This window comes from Saccostrea echinata, unplaced genomic scaffold (assembly GCF_033153115.1).
Source record: "Saccostrea echinata isolate AGI-Se365-2 ecotype Australia unplaced genomic scaffold, CSIRO_AGI_Sech_v1 ptg000009l, whole genome shotgun sequence".
NCBI classification, from domain to species: Eukaryota; Metazoa; Mollusca; class Bivalvia; order Ostreida; family Ostreidae; genus Saccostrea; species Saccostrea echinata.
In genome coordinates, this window is record NW_026889758.1 from 21,417,841 (window position 1) to 21,435,203 (window position 17,363).

The 17,363-nt window shown below is 32.7% G+C and overlaps 1 protein-coding gene across 1 annotated transcript in view; it reads left to right on the forward strand.

Moving 5' to 3' along the window:
* LOC133182005 (spectrin beta chain, non-erythrocytic 5-like) overlaps positions 1 to 17,363 on the forward strand; it is a 98,062-nt gene that overhangs the window by 10,477 nt on the left and 70,222 nt on the right. Inside the window, exons 3-20 of the mRNA XM_061316705.1 lie at positions 4,164 to 4,331; positions 4,556 to 4,672; positions 5,068 to 5,138; positions 7,714 to 7,794; positions 7,980 to 8,095; positions 8,329 to 8,441; positions 8,954 to 9,141; positions 9,359 to 9,541; positions 9,887 to 9,929; positions 10,577 to 10,708; positions 11,990 to 12,072; positions 12,586 to 12,724; positions 13,724 to 13,929; positions 14,106 to 14,283; positions 14,411 to 14,611; positions 14,757 to 14,852; positions 15,677 to 15,790; positions 16,407 to 16,616. Coding sequence (XP_061172689.1) covers positions 4,164 to 4,331; positions 4,556 to 4,672; positions 5,068 to 5,138; positions 7,714 to 7,794; positions 7,980 to 8,095; positions 8,329 to 8,441; positions 8,954 to 9,141; positions 9,359 to 9,541; positions 9,887 to 9,929; positions 10,577 to 10,708; positions 11,990 to 12,072; positions 12,586 to 12,724; positions 13,724 to 13,929; positions 14,106 to 14,283; positions 14,411 to 14,611; positions 14,757 to 14,852; positions 15,677 to 15,790; positions 16,407 to 16,616 — 2,439 coding nt within the window. The remainder of the gene's footprint in view (positions 1 to 4,163; positions 4,332 to 4,555; positions 4,673 to 5,067; positions 5,139 to 7,713; positions 7,795 to 7,979; positions 8,096 to 8,328; positions 8,442 to 8,953; positions 9,142 to 9,358; positions 9,542 to 9,886; positions 9,930 to 10,576; positions 10,709 to 11,989; positions 12,073 to 12,585; positions 12,725 to 13,723; positions 13,930 to 14,105; positions 14,284 to 14,410; positions 14,612 to 14,756; positions 14,853 to 15,676; positions 15,791 to 16,406; positions 16,617 to 17,363) is intronic.

The following is a 17,363-nucleotide window of genomic DNA, read 5'->3' on the forward strand; positions in this document are numbered from 1 at the left end:
GATACTTAACGTTTAAAGTCATCGATAGGAGGCAAGGTTGCATGGGATATATTTCCAAGTGGATAGGATAATAATGGCATCAAGTGGATAGGATAATAATGGCAAAGCAGTGCTCAACAAAATGGGTTAACCAGGAGAGAATGATTGTGCAAGGGTTTTACATTATGTTTAAATTTTCATCCAACGACTATAAAAACAGTTTATAATGTATTTTTAAGAATTTAGGATGAATATTATATACATCAAAGCTTGAAGAAAAAAAATGTACAAAAGGTAACAGTCTGCTACTTACTGTCAAAAGTTTTCTTTTTTTTTGTACTGTAATGTCTGTTACAAAACATAAATGTATTGTAATTTAGTAGATTAGTAGATTATTTTTTTTAAAACTATGTATACATCATTTTCAACTTTTCTGTAAATTTTGAATGAGAAATATGATAAAAGTACAGAGTTCTCTGAGAGATCTCTCGATGTGAAAATAAACCAAAGCATCTGGCATTTTATTTTATGATGTGACTTTTTAGAGTGATCGAAGAAAGAAAAATGAAAATTACAAGGGAAAAATTTACAAGCCCCTCCAAGTTCATGGGTATACAATATATATTCAGCATTTATTCTACAGGGCTTTAATTCAGCAGTGTGACAAAAAATTTTGGATCAGAGCTCCGCTTAGATTGTAGAATTAAAAAGATCAACAAGTTACACTTGCTGACTTGGGATTTGTAGATATTCAGATACATACATGATGAATCTATCTCCTTTCTTTAGGGCTTTCTTTTTAGTGGGAAAATAGCTATGTACATTTTCAATTTGTTTAAAGAATTGCATGTCAGAAGATCATGTATATAATTGTATGAATAACCCTGGAAGGAGAAAGCATTTGACACAAAATTGTTCAGTGCTTTGTGTTTGTAGATGGGATTATGTGTCTACAAATGGTTAAAGCTATAATTACTTTAGGTATTTATGGATCTTTTATGAGTAGTTTTTACTAAATCTCCATTTATGGTATTTAGTGTGAAGATTGTAGTAAACATTTCTTGGTGTGCTAATTTAAGACTGTTTTCATCTAGTTTGAATATTAATTAAGTATTTATGGGGAGCTTGATAGATTTTAAGTATTTAGCAACACTGAACCTGATTGGATTAGTCTTGTTAATTTTAAGCTTTAATAAGCAGTGATTGAAAGTATGTATGATGTAAAACAATTATGAATAGATTGTGATATCCTACTGCTAAATAGTGACCACAGAAAAATGCCCTATATTTTGATCAATTCGAATGGAAATTTATTAACTTTGATTTTGTACTGACAAGACCAGATATTGTACATGAAATGAAAGATTTGAATGTTACAATGTTGAAAAATGAATCTATTGATATGAAAATAGTGTTGCTTTTACACATGTGTAAGGTCACTGGTTTATGCTTGCTATAAACAGCAATTAGAAACAACAGCATTTTTTGTTATACCTTTAAAAATAAGTTCCTATATAAATCTATGCTAAAAAAAACCCCTAGATTTCCCATGTTTTACTGAGCAGTCATAAAAAATCGATGTTTGACCACTTAGAGTAAGATATTTGACCTGTCGATGAGATATTGGACCTCTTACGTCACATTGTGGGTGGGATCAGCTAAATCTTATTTGCATTCGTTGGTGTTCAACAGTGACAGAATTGACCCGAGTTTTACCACATGGCGGGTAAAGGAAATTTACATCATGGAAGCCAGCACAAGATACATGTATATATATAAAAAAAAAAATATAAGGTATAAAAAACATTTATTGACTGTGATCTCAGGCAAAATGAGTTTTGTCGACCCCTCAAACCACACTGTTTGCCTTCGGCCTGATGGCCTCAGGCAAACAGTTTGGTTCTTGGGTCCGACAAAATGCATGTTGCCCTCGAACCCAGACAATAAATGTATAATACTGCTGTATATTATGGTTGCAAATTCTTAAAATTGATAATTTTGTGATACTGATCCTGATTCACTTTCAAACGGCTATTGATGCAGTATAGTTGAGTTATAGTGAAGCCCTATCTGTATCAGATATATGACAAGGAATGAAGTGTTGTTATGCAAGAGAACTGATAAGCTGTGCACTTTTATTTCTCCCATGGATCAAAGCCAATTGATTGTAATTGGTAGTTGATCTACTGATTGTTTTTCAGGTATTTGAAACACCTGTAAATAAAGCGTGCTACTATAACGCAGGTCTCCCTGCCTCATACCTAACGCACTAAGGAGATATGAAAAAGATGAATGGACGTCATTATGATTAGCTGTGGACCTTTTTTTTGTAAAAGTTTTTGATGGTGACCTGTCGCTTTTGATCCTGTTTATTTTGCAATTCTTGATCTGAAAGGACTTCCTTCATAGGTCGCAAGTCAGACATTCCATACATATTGTGCACATAACAATAGACAAGATTATAGTGTCACGGTGCGCTTGATAAATTTATGTGAAAGAATTTTAGTTCTCTTACTTTGATTGATAGTCACAAAATAAGGAAAAATGTGTTTATTTTAGCCAAAAGAGTGTGTAATATACCAAAACAGATTTTGATGAATCTCCAATTATGTAAATATATATTTTTTATTGACACTCAGATGTCAATCGACTTCTTGTTAACTAGTACCTCCGTGTTGGACAATGTAATACTACGTATCAAACATCCTTAGACAGACAGCTAAGGGTGTCCCTGGCATTATAATCAATGGCAGCTTTATGGGCTTTCCTATCACCAAATTAGGATAGATGGGGCTTTTATTCACCCAACTGACCATGGTTGACTGGTAACATGTCCAGTGAATGATTGTTATTGGTCTGTGTCACTTTCTAGTTAACTGGGCATTTCTAAATTGCCTATTTATAATTTGTTACTTTTTCTAAGAGGCAGCATAGATATATGTTCAATAAAATCTTGGTAAAATGTATATGTACTCATTGCATTTTTAGCCTTTGTATGTTTTTTTTATGGTAAATAGCTCATTTTGTAGTTATTAACTGCATAATTGCTATAAATTTTAATACCAGTAATTTACTGTGCTGCAATTTATTGAAACCAAGTTGTAAGAGTTGTGGTGCCAGATTTCTGTATCATGAAAACTATGTCCTTAATAATGTTGTGTAATGAAATTAACAATAATAGTACCCCATTCTAAGGAATGCTTAGGGGTTGTGGTCATTGACTGCATCTCTTCAGATAAAGCCCCAAAATTACACCTTGTTTGCCTTATCAGGGAAATCTACACGATTAGAAACAAAATCATGTGTTCATGCTCCACTAAGAATCAATTTAATCACGTGACCCCAATCTTCTGAGACCATCTCCATAATCGTAGGTTCTACTTAGGGACACCCTGTTCCAATGATAGCAAGGACTTCAAAAGAAAAACCAATACAACACTTGTAGAATGTAATTTGTAAGACTGCAAAAATTGCATTATTGCAAATACCTTTCCAGTTATAGAGAATTTACGGAAATGTGAGAGATTCATGAGAGATTTCACAGATTTGTGATGAAAGGCCCATATATATATACCCCTAAAAACTGGATGAATTATTTACAAGTGGATGTGAGCTAATCATTTTACTTGCTAAATATTAAAAATGTCTGCAGTTTTGTGTTGAATATTTTTAGATTGAACACACCCTTATTATATGAAATTTATTGAAGTATGACGATGAAGGTCATTTAAATTAAAAATAAGTTGAACCCAAAAAAAGGATGCATATAGGACAAAAAAACCTTGATTTTTTAAATACCTTAGATCTCTGATACAAAAATCTCTTTCTCAACGTAGGAATTTGACACACAATAAGAACTATAGTAAAAGAAATGTGTGATAGAGAGATTTAATCTGATTCTAATGATATTTCTTGGTTTCCTATTTTTTTTTATATATTTGAAAATGAATTAAGCTGTTTGAAAGAGATATGGAACTCCTTATTTTTCTTATCTTTCTGGTGTCTTTATTTATTTATTTTTTTAAAATTTAATTACATCCTTTTCAAACTGCTTTTGTAGTAGTCACACAAATCCATCAAGATTTGAATTTTAGTTCTTTTTCTCTTGCAGATGCAGCATCAAATGCATTTTGTATGTATATTCGAATGTTGCTTTTAACATACTTTAAACTCCTGTTTTGTAGGCCCGTCTTGAAATCAAAGACTTATTCACAGACTTAGCTGATGGCAAGATTTTGATGAAACTCCTGGAAATCATCTCTGGGGAACATCTTGGGAAACCAAACAAAGGGCTTATGAGAGTACAAAAAGTGGAAAATTTAAGCAGATGTTTGAAATTTTTAGCTACAAAGGTAAACTCAGCAGCATTAGATTTCAAAACTATAAATATTAAAGCAGCCAGCATTGGGACAAAAAGAAGAAACAAAAGTTAATATGCATTACATTTAATTGTTTATTAACATTGAAAAGTAAAAACAATTTAATGTATTGTGTGATTTAGAATAAGGAAATGTTGGGGATATGGGCTTTTGTTTTGGAATTGCGTATGTAATATGTTTACTGTATTATTTTACAGGTATATTTTGAGAACATTGGAGCTGAAGACATTGTAGATGGAAACCCTCGTCTCATTCTAGGTTTGATTTGGACCATTATTCTGAGGTTCCAGATCCAAGAGATCGAAATTGAAGTGGTACAAGAATTTTCTTCTTTGCAAAAAAAAAGTATTTATGGTTACCTGGATAATAAATCAAAACGTAACCTTTTCTTAGAATGCATAGACAGAAATATGCAATGATTATCTAATGATGTAGTTTTTTTTACTAAGAACAATGACACTTGTCAAACATGTGATTTTTCACCACTTAATTCTTCATGGACAAGGAAATGCACTTCATTAACCATAAAGATACAAAACAACTTTTACGTAGATTACTGTCAAACAGTTTCATTTCATGTTCAATTGCCCATACAGATTTAACCTTGAACACTAGTAAACAATCCCAATAGGGGCCAAAAGTATATTTTTAAAATTTATTGCTTGATTTTTGTTGGATTTTTTTTGTTTTTGACTAATTGATTTTGTAGGATGAAGAATCTAGTGAGAAAAAGTCAGCTAAAGATGCCCTCCTGCTTTGGTGTCAGAGGAAAACTGCAGGGTAAGAAAGAACAAAAGAAAGTAAGGGCAACAGAGTGCATCATTGTCTCACACCTTTGTAAGATAAATCATTCTCTGATGAACTACTATAAAGTATGTTAAAATTTCATAGATTTGTACCGATAAAAGTTCCTTAAAGAACAAGATCAGGGCTGGAGCCTGATTTAGTAGTGATCAGAGCAATTTCCTATGAGCAAGATTTACCTTTAAAGTTTTGTAATATATTGATCAATATATCCAGATTCCGTATAATAAATTTGCTGATAATACAGTTTATACAGATAAATAAAAGAAATCTGGGGATGATGTACATTACACATCGAACATGATTGAAGAGGTTTGAATTACATTATCAAATGAAGGAATGCTGTTAGATTTGCTAACTCAGGAATTGATTAATGGTGGCATAATGCACATGCGACATCTTGTAGTAATTGATTTGTAAGAAGACATCATAGACTGACAGTAGAGATTGTTTATAGACAATGGCTGCCATCAACATTGTGTATTCAGAAATTACAAGATGTTAAATGAAAATGACATTTTTTTCATGTTCTTAAGTCATGCTGGATTATTAAATGTGGTAGGGCTTTTTTAATGTCCCACAACTACATACTGAATAGGCTTTATGATTTGATATGATCAGCCTAGTAAATTAAAAGGATTTTGATTAGAATGACATCCTTTCTTTTTAACAAACAACTACTGCTGATATGGTGTTCTGTGCTTTAGAGTATAAGAAAGGTTAAACATGAAGTAAATAATTCAGAGCTGAATGAACGTGGACACCCCCCCCCCCCCCTTTTCCAAAAAAGTGAAAATGACTAAATTATAAGACTTTAAGGGTACAGAATAGTGCTGTTGAGGATTGGAAACAGGGACTTTTTTTTAAACATTCCTCAATTTCATCACTGTTTCTAAGGGTCTCTGTTTCCTTGTTTACATTTTATGAAATGTGGTACTAGCAGGGAGAAGGACCCAAAGTTAATCTTTGTTTTCTGGAGAGATGAGACAGAAATTTGTCAAAGTAATTTAATGCAGCAGGGAGGCTTAGGGAGAACAAAGCTATAGTATTTGTTATTGTCACATCAATTTCATTGAATTCCAATAATATAACATCTCATTCTGATTAAGCCCCTATTTGATGGATTGGGGATCTGGCATCTTTGGGGATCTTTATCTGATGGATTTTGTTCTACCTTCCTGATATTTTGATGGGACACTTTATGACGATTGATGGAGACTTCTTTATAGGCAATTTTACAATTTTTGGGTATTGAATCCTTTTTTATTTTTTAGAAATTAATGTAAATTCTATTCATTTCAAACTCTTAATGATTTTTTTCTGTTTTGAATCAATTTTGGCATTGACACTTTATGGTAATAGAACTCTTGTATTTCCCCAGACAAAATGTTTAAGTACTGTCTGCTAATTAAACAAAAAATAAGTCATTTATAAATTAAATATACGCATTTACCAAAAAAAGTTGCTAGTAATAATTTCCTTGAGAATTATTCAAGATGTTGTGTTGATGTATATATTAATGCCATGAACCAAAGGGACTTTTCACAAAGATACTAAGTATCTTGACCTGTAAAAATTATTGTTATAAAATGTTTTGTACAGTTGGTGTGGACATAGATTATTTTATATATTTATATATCACAGTTGATTATTAAAAGTTATAAGTCAAGGTTTCTAGAGTACAGTGGTGATGTGTTGCATTTCCATGTGTGCACAATTTGTCTTTGTTTCTGATAAAGAGATTCACTGTTTATATGAAGTAGTAAGTATGGATGAAATGTGTACATATTTGATAGAGATACTTGTTCAAAACTAGAATTAGTTACAATGCACAAACTGCCAAACATAATTTATGTTTTATATTTTATGGAAGACACAAGTGCCTTTATAATGACTCATTTATATGAGAAAAAAAAAATTATGAAATTATTATAAATAGCAATGGAAAGTGACAAATCCTTGATTAACATTTTAAATGCTGAAATAGTAATATACAGAATTTCATTTATTTCTGAATTTTTTTTTTTGGATGATCCTAGTAAATTATTGGACCGTATACTTGCATGCTTTATTCCACAGGAAATCAGGTGTTAGCAGGTAGTGTAAGGCATTTGGATTTCACCCTTGAACTCTGTGCGTGTCATAGTCGCTACTAAAGATAATTTGTTTGGCTTGATGTTAAAATTCCATCTTACATGCACTCGGAGGTTTTTCTATTTCATAATTGTTCAGATAAATGAAAATTTTATCAGCAGCAAGACTATATTATATTCATGTATATGCAAACATAATCTGTAAGTTCAGAAACAAGAGACAAAGTACAAAATTTTTAGTGCTATTTTCTGAAGATATGAATTTTTTCATAGTTCACCATGCCACACACCTGCATTCATGTTTTTCACCTTTGTGTCCATGTCTGCATCCTGTCCAAACCACCCATAAAGATATATCCTGAATAGAAAATCTCAAGAATAAATTATGAGGAATAAAATATGGATCTTTTGTTTTTAATTAAATTATTGGAATTTTAAAAAATATATATATTTTTTAGGTATCCTGGAGTTCAGATCACAAATTTCACAGGCAGTTGGAGAAATGGACTGGGATTTAATGCTCTTATTCATGCTCATAGGTAACAAAGTCTTCCAGAGTTATCTTTCTTTGAATGCTTATAAAGAAATTTAGAATACAAGCTTGATAGAAAAAAAAGGTTTGAAATAATAGCAGAAAATTCTCCATAATGAAAACTATAAATCAAAAAAAAATAAATAAAGATCATTAACACTCGTGTTTGAAGATACTTTTTTCCTTGAATAGACCAGACCTGATAGATTACGATGCTTTACACCCTGATGATCACATTGGAAACCTTAATAATGCCTTTAACATAGCAGCCAATGAGCTAGGAATCCCTAAGATTCTGGATGCTGAAGGTATGATCATTTTGATGTGAAATAGAATACATAAAAGTACATACCTAACAGAGACGGAAGATGATTGATTGATTTAAAAAAAAAAAAAAAATAAAAAAAAAACATGTTCAGTGGTCCTAGTATGGAGGATGCATGATAGTTTGCATACTTCATTATATTTAGAAATGCATGAGGAATTTGATTTCAAATGTAACACATTTTTTCAGAATAAATATACTGGATTTTTTTTGTAGATGTGGATGTCAAGCGCCCAGATGAGAAATCCATTATTACTTATGTTGCCTCATATTATCATTATTTTGCCAAAATGAAGAGCGAAATGACTGGAGGAAAGAGAATAGCAAAGGCATGATGGGAAAATTTTGAATACTGTGAAATCATTAGATTTCGTGGTGGCTCAATATTCGTGGAATTCATGGGTACCCAGCGTCAGTGAATTCACATCCTCAATGTATTAATAATTGGGGTTTTAAAAGTCATCTTTCTTTTTATAGATATGAGTGAATGTACAAAACTACATCCCCTCAAACCTGTAAAAATTAGGCAATCCACGGAAATTTGCTGCTACAAATTTCATGGTTTCCATAGTATATTAAAATTTTTATTCTCTTTGCATAACCTCATTTCTTTGACCATAAATTGTCTAAGATATTTCCAAATCATTTCCAAAGGTTGCATGATGTTATTTATGATAGCTGAAGTCTGTTTTTCAAATCAAGTACATTTGAATTTCTCTATTTTTTTCTTTCTCTTCTTTTCTCATTTTTTTTTTTTTTTTGAAGTTGTTGATATTTTAGATTTCTTTTTTCTTCAAAATTTGGAAGTTTGATGAGCTCAGTTTTTATTTTGTTTTGACAGATTCTTGGACTGATGAAGGATGTTGAGAAGATGGTGGATGACTATGAGACCTTGACCTCTAGTCTGTTAGAATGGATACGGTACACCATCCAGCACCTGAATGACAGAAACTTCCCCAACTCCCTGGATGGAGTACAGAAGGAGCTGGGAAAATTCAAAACATACATAACTCGGGAAAAGCCACCAAAGTAAGCCAGTCAAAAGCCCACAAAACAATCATAACGTAGGAAAAACCACCAAAATAAGCCAGTCAAAAGCTCACGAGAAAAAGACCAAAGTAGCCAGTCAAAGGCTCACAAAACATTCATAACTCTTTAAAAAAAAACACCAAGTTTTAATTGTTAGAAATTGAAGCCATAATAAAAATTCTTGATATGTGGATAACTCGCTCTAATTGTACTACAGATACAGAGAGAGAGGAAACATAGAGGCCCAGTTTTTTAACATTCAAGCCAAACTGAAGGCTAATGGACAGAAACTGTACACTCCTCCGGAGGGCCAGCTGATACATGACATAGAGAGTGCATGGATTCGTCTGGAGAAAGCTGAGCATGAACGAGAGGTGGCACTCAGAGATGAAATGATCAGGTATTATCTCAAAAATGCCATATAAGTTAAATAAGTAGCGAGAGGCAAATTTAGTGTTTAAGCCGTAAAAATCAGTATAAAATTTTAGCAAGAAATAATTTTAGCGACTTGACAATATCTTGCAAGATCACCTTACCTCCTTATTGCTGAATGAATTGTGAATTGTGAGCAATTTCAACACCCTCCCCAATAATGCCAAAATTGAGTCCTGGCTAATAATTCTGCTTATACGGTATAACAAGAAATTCAACCAGAAAATGTTTGGGAACTGGAATTGAATTGTCTGTTCACTATAAACCTTTATGATAAAATTTTAATGATATATGATGTTTTTCTTTTCTTCAGACAAGAACGTCTTGAACAATTGGCTGAGAGATTTCAGAGAAAGGTTTGTCTAATATATTTTCAGTTATTTTTTCTTAATCTTCATGTAGAAATTTTTATTGAAGTTAAAATCATCTTACTAAATACAGCAATCTACATTTTTTTCTCTATCATATAATGCAGTCCTTAAACATATTCACAGATGATATATTTCATTGAAAATGAATATACCATTGCCAGCCTGTTCTTTTCATTAGATTTATAATTCAATGATTTGGAGATTGATACATTTAATTTACAATTTGTGACTCTGTAAATATACATGTACCTTACTTGAATTTAAGTATTTAGTCAGCTGTAATTACACTGGATGTGTGCTTTTCCTGATATAAAGATACATGTACTTCCACATGTAGGAAATAAATCCAGTTAAATGCATGATAAAATCAAACTGTTATGAAACCCTGCTATTTTTGAATTCCATGGGAAAATAATTGTTTAATTCCCACTGAGGTCCTTAAAGATCCTTAAAGATATACTTATTCTACATGTATTTTTAACCAGTTTTATCTATCTCTCTCTCTTCATCATCTCTCTGTAATGATAAATGTATTTATACATGACTGTAGATTATAACTTTTTATTTTGGGTTTTGATTTTAACTTTGGTTGAAATCTTGGATTAAGTAACTTTATGTCATTACTTTGTTAGGCTGAGATTCGGGAGTCCTGGCTCAATGACATGAGTATGATCTTGGAAGAGAATATTGTGGCTAACAACTCCGCTCAAGCAGAGGCAGCCATTAAAAAACATGAGGCTATCAGTGCGGAAATCCTGGCCAGGGTATACATTTTAAATCTTAGATAAAAATTTGTAATTGTCAGCCTGCTTTTCTTACATGCAAGTAAGTTAAGGCTAAATATGGACATTCTATGCATATAAGATGTTTGTTTATAATACAGGGAAGGCTTAAAGTCACTTACTTCTACATACTTAGTGCCCATGATGTGTTACAGCCAATACACATTATGACATCATATTATGACACATTGTCCTTTACATCTGAAAGAATAAACATCAAAGAAACAGCTTTGGCGCAATTAAATTTAATCCTATATAATTTTACAAAAACAAGATTTAATGAAACGAAGAATATTCCATAGATTGATGATATTGCTGCACAAATGTTGACAATTCAATGGGTAACGAAGGTACTTTTTATGGAGGTTAAGTTTAAAGACAGTAAAAGTACATGGTCCCCTGTAAGTTTCTAAAAATTCTGATTAAATGAAATATTGCATTAGATTTGTGCAGCAGTTTCATAAATCTAATGAATACTATGAAATCACCAATTTTCATGGGGAGTTAATTTTCTTTGTTTTCAAGGTATGAAGAGACTAACGAGTTTATGTCGGCCATGAATCGTAATTTTTCACATATATTACTATTCAAACCATGAAAATTTGACCCCACAAATATATGTGATTTTACAGTATTCTTTTGACAATGACCATTATAAAGATGTTATAATGCTGGGGGTGCTAAGCATGAATGAGAAAGCAAGTCTAAACCATCTCTGTGAAATAGACATCAACCATATAAGTTTTGCCAAAAAAAAATTCCTTGACTCACTTGCGCAGAGTAGAAAATAGAAAGTTCTGTGCCTGTACTTTAAGTTACAGAAGATGTACATTTTTCTGGGCGAGATTAAGTAACATATAAATTTTTCACGAAAGTTCGACACAGTTTACTTATACATGTAGTGCATTTATGACATACAATGGCAATCCAAGAAAGCATAATTTATTTCCACGGATTGAACAGAAATTGTGATTCTGTGGATGTATAACTTTGTGGAAAAAGTATGTTTAGAGAGAGTTCCATATGGTTGCCTCATCTGCATTTATGATTGCTGCCAAAATATATGTTCACATAGATAAAAACTGACAGTTATAATTCATAATTTAACCCATTTACATACAAATGTACTAATTTTACATATGATGAAATAATAACACATGATGTAGTTTAAGATACCAATGGGTGACTTAACTAATTTGAGTAAATAGATAGTTTGTTAAAATATTGATTGTCTTGATACAAAATGTATGTTGAATATTGCAGGAAGACAGATTCCAGTCATTAAACAGTTTGGCCAGAGAACTTGTGGAGGGAAACTATCATGCCAAAGATCAAGTTAAAGTCATGTAAGGATTTAGATATTAAATTATAAAACAGATGAACAGTATCGGGGTTGCAGCTTTTTTCTAAACCTTACATGGCAAACCATATAAAAGTTGTTTCAAAGACTCCCAAGTTTCATTCTTTTAAAAGTATTTCACTTCTTTCAAAAAAAAAAAATAATTCAAACATTTCCAAATTTGAATACGGTGGACTTTCATGAGGGTTAATTTTTGTTTGTCTGCTTTGAAGAGATCCACAAATTTATGTCCTCTACGAAATGTGAAAATTGTAATCAAGACAATGCAACACTTCTTCAGCCATGAAATTGGACCCCCAGCATTTTTTCCTCAAAACCATGAAAAATCTGACCCCACAAAACTAGATTTTACAGTTTTTAAACATTTCTGCCACTTCGCACAACCAATTAATGGTTTCCTTAATCCAAATGAACTGGCACATTTAGATGTCTTAAACCTCAAAGATTTAGATTTTAAACAACTTATTAAAGCTATTGTAATATATTTTTTTTACTGTAGAGATCAAACAATAATGAAGAAATGGCGAGAATTATTAGATAAATTGGAGGGGAGAAAAAACTTACTCTCTGGCTATAAGAACACAATGAATATGTTCAGAGAAATTGAGAACATTCAGGAGGAACTAACTGAAATTGAGGTAGGATTTTAACTTTTTTTTTTAATTTGCTAAGTATTTTCAAGTTTTCTCTCATTCATGTACTGATTTATTTAATTTCAGGTAAATGTTTTCTTGACCTAACCTTACTTTAATTAGATGTGTGCTTTTGTAAAGTCAGAAATCTGGGGCCCATTTTACAAAAGAACTTATGACTAAGACCAAAATTTAATTCTGCTCATAACTTTTTAATTTACATTATATTGAAAATGGTTGTAATCTTTCTAAAAGGAACATAGTAAGATAATTTTACGCTAGTAATTTTAAACAGAATCATCAACTTTGCGAAATTTTACAATCAACTTAAGTTTTTGGTCTTAGTTTTAAGTTCTTTTGTAAAACAGGCCCCGGCTCCATATTGCAAATTCATTATTGGAGATTGTCATTACAGTATATATACAGTAAAATTTGTCTAATCCAGACACCACTGGTTCTATAGAAATTTGCCAGATAAAACAACATCTCGGATTAGACAATATTTTAAACAATTGAATTTCCCTAATGACTAATTATTTCATCATAATAGGCAAGATTTCAGAATACATAACATCCAGATTAGACAAGTTATACTGTAGTGTGATATCTTGCTGTCAGGAGGAATGTCTAGTTTACCAATAAAAAGGAACTTTCACTAATTACAGTATACTTTTATGCATTTAAATGTATACCATTTCTTTGAAATTTTCTTTGTGTGTGTGTGTGTGGGTGTACTCTTCAGGAGAAAGATCTTACAAACAACAAAATCTTTACTTCAACAAACCCAAAATGGTCAAAAATATTGCCTTAGAGGGTTTATTTAAGTGTGATACATTTAGTGGAAAAAGGGATATTTAAGAGGCATGCTTCTGAATACCCAGAGTAGTGGCTCTGCTTTTTGGAACTGTCATAGATTATGTGGGTATTCTGAAATTTACCCCTCTCTCTTCCCATTAACTGTTTACATTGACATTTTTAAAATATGGCATCCATGCTATTTTACAGTCCAAATTGACAGTTAAAGACACAGGTAAACACCTGCAGGCTACTGAGGATTTCCTACAGCAGCATAGTTTACTGGAAACACAGCTAAAATCCCTGTCCAAGAGAGTCAGAAACCTCAATAGGAGGTCCAAACAGATAGAACCAAGCCACCAGGAGGGAGGAGTCCTAGAAAAGAGGCTAGAGGACCTCAATAAAGACCTTGATAGGTACCTCAAGCTGGGATAAAGTGAATTATTATTGAATTAGCATAGGCTATAAGGACTGATAGGATGATAAAATTAATGATATAAATGAGATAAATTCTTAAGGATTAAAGTATTTTAATGCTCTCCATATATAGAGAATAACTTTTGCTTCACACAGTAGAACGATTGTTTTATAGGGTGAATGGTAAGAGTGAAGACAGGAAGAAGGCCCTGGAGGTAGTGAAGAAGTATTACCAGTTCCTACAGGACGCCGAGGAGGAGGAGAGGTGGGCACAGGAGAGGATCGATCACTGTCGCTCCACCAATACTGGAAAAGACCTTAATGCTGCACTGATACTGCTCAAAAAGCATGAGGTGAGTAGAAATGCTAGCACCATGTTAGGTATTCATCTAATGTAAGGTAAAGTAATGCTACATAAGAATCATTAGTGATAAACAAATTTGTATTCATGTACATTTGATATTCTGTTTCACATTGCAGGCTTTAGAGGCAGAGATGCATGGCCGTTGGCCTCGTTGTGAAGCAATCTGTGCCACTGGCCAGGACCTGGTAAACAGTGGTCATGGGGCTCGTGCTGAAATTGGGACAAAAATTAATAACCTCATGGACAAGTGGAAATTACTACGAGAACTAGCAGCTCTGAGAAGGACCAAAATTGAAGATGGAATAGAAGCACATCAGGTCAGTCATGCTCATGCATTTGTATTTTCTTAATCATGGATGCTATTACTAATTTCAGTTTTTTTTTTAAATTTCATTTTTGGCTGTACTTTCTTATTTATATTTCACCTGACTAAATTGTATCCATCCTAACACTTGATTTTAGTACTATGCTGATGCCAATGAAGCTGAGCTTTGGATGAAGGAGAAAATGCCTCTGGTTACGAGTGATGACTATGGAAGGGACGAAATGGGGTCAAAGGTTTGTATTTTTCTATAAGAATAGATTGCACTTATTTCTATTTTTTTTTGGTTATAGAGATTCAAAGATACATGTATTATTCAGTTTTTTATTTGTAGTTGTTACATGCAACAATAAAAATTTAAAATATCTTTTAAAGTCCTTCAATCATAAATAAACTGTCAGAGAAACTGAATAAAAGGACCAGTAATTGGGTTAGTTTTTAGGTCTTAGCTAACCTTGCAGTAAAATGTCTTTGAGTATTCATGCTTTGTTTTTTTTTTTAAATGTGACCACACTTTCTCCCGAATTGAGGTATTAATAAAGAAAAATTGTGGTGGAATCATTATCATTTTTTATAACTCTCTTTTTACAATGTTCCTCAATTCTGAAAATCTATTTAGTTTCTAATTAAAGAATGTGTATAGCGTCCCACTTTTGTGCAATTTTCCCCAGCAAAACCATTGTCCTATGTATAATGTGTACCAAAAGAAGTGAAAAAAATCATTTGATGAGTTAAACAATTGGACATCTTAAACTTTTTAAACTTTCCTGTCATGATTAAATGCGATTTAGCTGTAATTTGACATGACAGAAATTACTCCCTAAACAAGTTTTGCTCTGGAAACAAAAGTAGTCATTTTTTGTCCAGTGTATGGTACTTTAGCCTCCCCCCATTTCTGCTTAAAAAATTCCTGAAAAGGTTCACATTGAACATAAAGTATTACTGAGCATAATATATTCTGTTAAGGGGTAATGTCAGATTTAATTTTATAAAGTTAGCATATAAAAATCTTGACTTGTATCCCTTGGAAAAGGTTAATGAATACTTTATTTTCTACCAGGCCTTGCTCTCAAGACATAATCGCTTGGAGGGAGAAATTCGCAGCTTCAGGACAGAGATCAAACGTTTGGAAGAATTGGCTCAGCTGATGACCAAGGCTGCTACAGAGCATAATGTATGTGATCTTTTTAGGATAAGTGTCTCTGTCTCTCTATTTCTCCATTATTATTTTTCCCACTAAAACTGGGGGTATATGGTGATTGGGGTGTCCAATCGTCCACACATCCTTCCGTGTGGACATCTATTATGCTTGGGGGTAGCCATCCCTTATAAGCCTATTTTACATTATATTGGAAAGATATTGGGGGTTTTCCATAGCAAAGTGGTGTCTGTATTCATGCCTTGTTGGTAATGAGCAAGAGCATGTAAATTAATAAAGGTAATAACAATGATCAACATTTTATTTTATTGAATTGTAAATACTTCAAAACCGAGCTACTTGTATGTCATCTTTAGTCAATTTCTTGTATTTATAATGTACTGATTCAAGTACTGCATACAGGGTTTTTTTTCCACCCCTTCACACTTGCAAACAATTTTGCCCCATTTTAAATCCTATCAGTCACAGTTCTGTTTAAGATATTATACTGTTTACTTGGAATCCGCTCTGTCTTAAATTCGCCCACTTGTGTCTAGAGCGAAAGGGGCTAAAATTAAACGGGGGCGAAAATTTGCCTGTATACAGTATGTCTGTTTGAGAAATGCTTCAGTATCAGTTCTTTTAACACAAGATTTCCCCAGAGAAATTTATGCCTCAAGAAAATGGAGACAAATCAGACGAGGAGCTTGTGGAGGAGGTGATTGAGGTTCCTCATGAGGTCGAGGTAGAGGAAATTCGGGAACGTGAGGTCATGCAGGATGTTGTGGAAACCCGCAAAATTCCACAGGTCAAGGCCATGTATGCCTACAAGGGACAGGGAATGAAGATAGAGAAAGCAGAGGTAGGTCATCTGTTTTCAAGCTAAAGGTTGATTTTAGTGTTGTGTTGCTTTGAAGTTCCCTGCAGTACAGAGTATATTTTCATTGCATGATGCTTAGATTAATTATAATCAAATGTCTCCCAAAACCAATAAGGCTTGGTTTTGCAAACATTTATGATCTATGTCATGCTGAAGGTCAATAACAGTATTTAGCTATCTGAATAGAGGGATCCATTGAGTATTTCTGATAACCCATGTCCATTGTCTGCTAGTCATTCTGTCTGTCTTTTAACTTTTTACATTTTGAATTTCTTCTCCAGAATCACTGGGCCAATTTTATCCTAACTTGGCTCGGGGTTTCCTTGAATAAAGGAATTTAAGTTTGTTCAAATGAAGGGCCATGTCCACTTTCAAGAAGGGAAAATAAATAGGGTAGATCATCTTCTTCTCAGGAAAGAGGAAAAGTATGAAAGCTTCCTGACATAATGTGGATCGAAGTCTGTTCAAATGGCACTCATGGAATGTATGGAATATATAGAGAAAAAAATGTTTAAAATCTTCTTTTCAAGAACACCATGGTCTTAATATATATCATATTATTGTGCAAGCATCCCCAGATAGTGCAAATTCAAATTTATTCAAGCCACAGCATAGTAGTTAGGTGAGGCCACAAAAAATATTCACATGGACTATATAGGGAAAATCTTTAAAAAACCCTCTTCTCAAAACTAGCAGATATTGCAGATTCATATTGGTCAGATCATGACC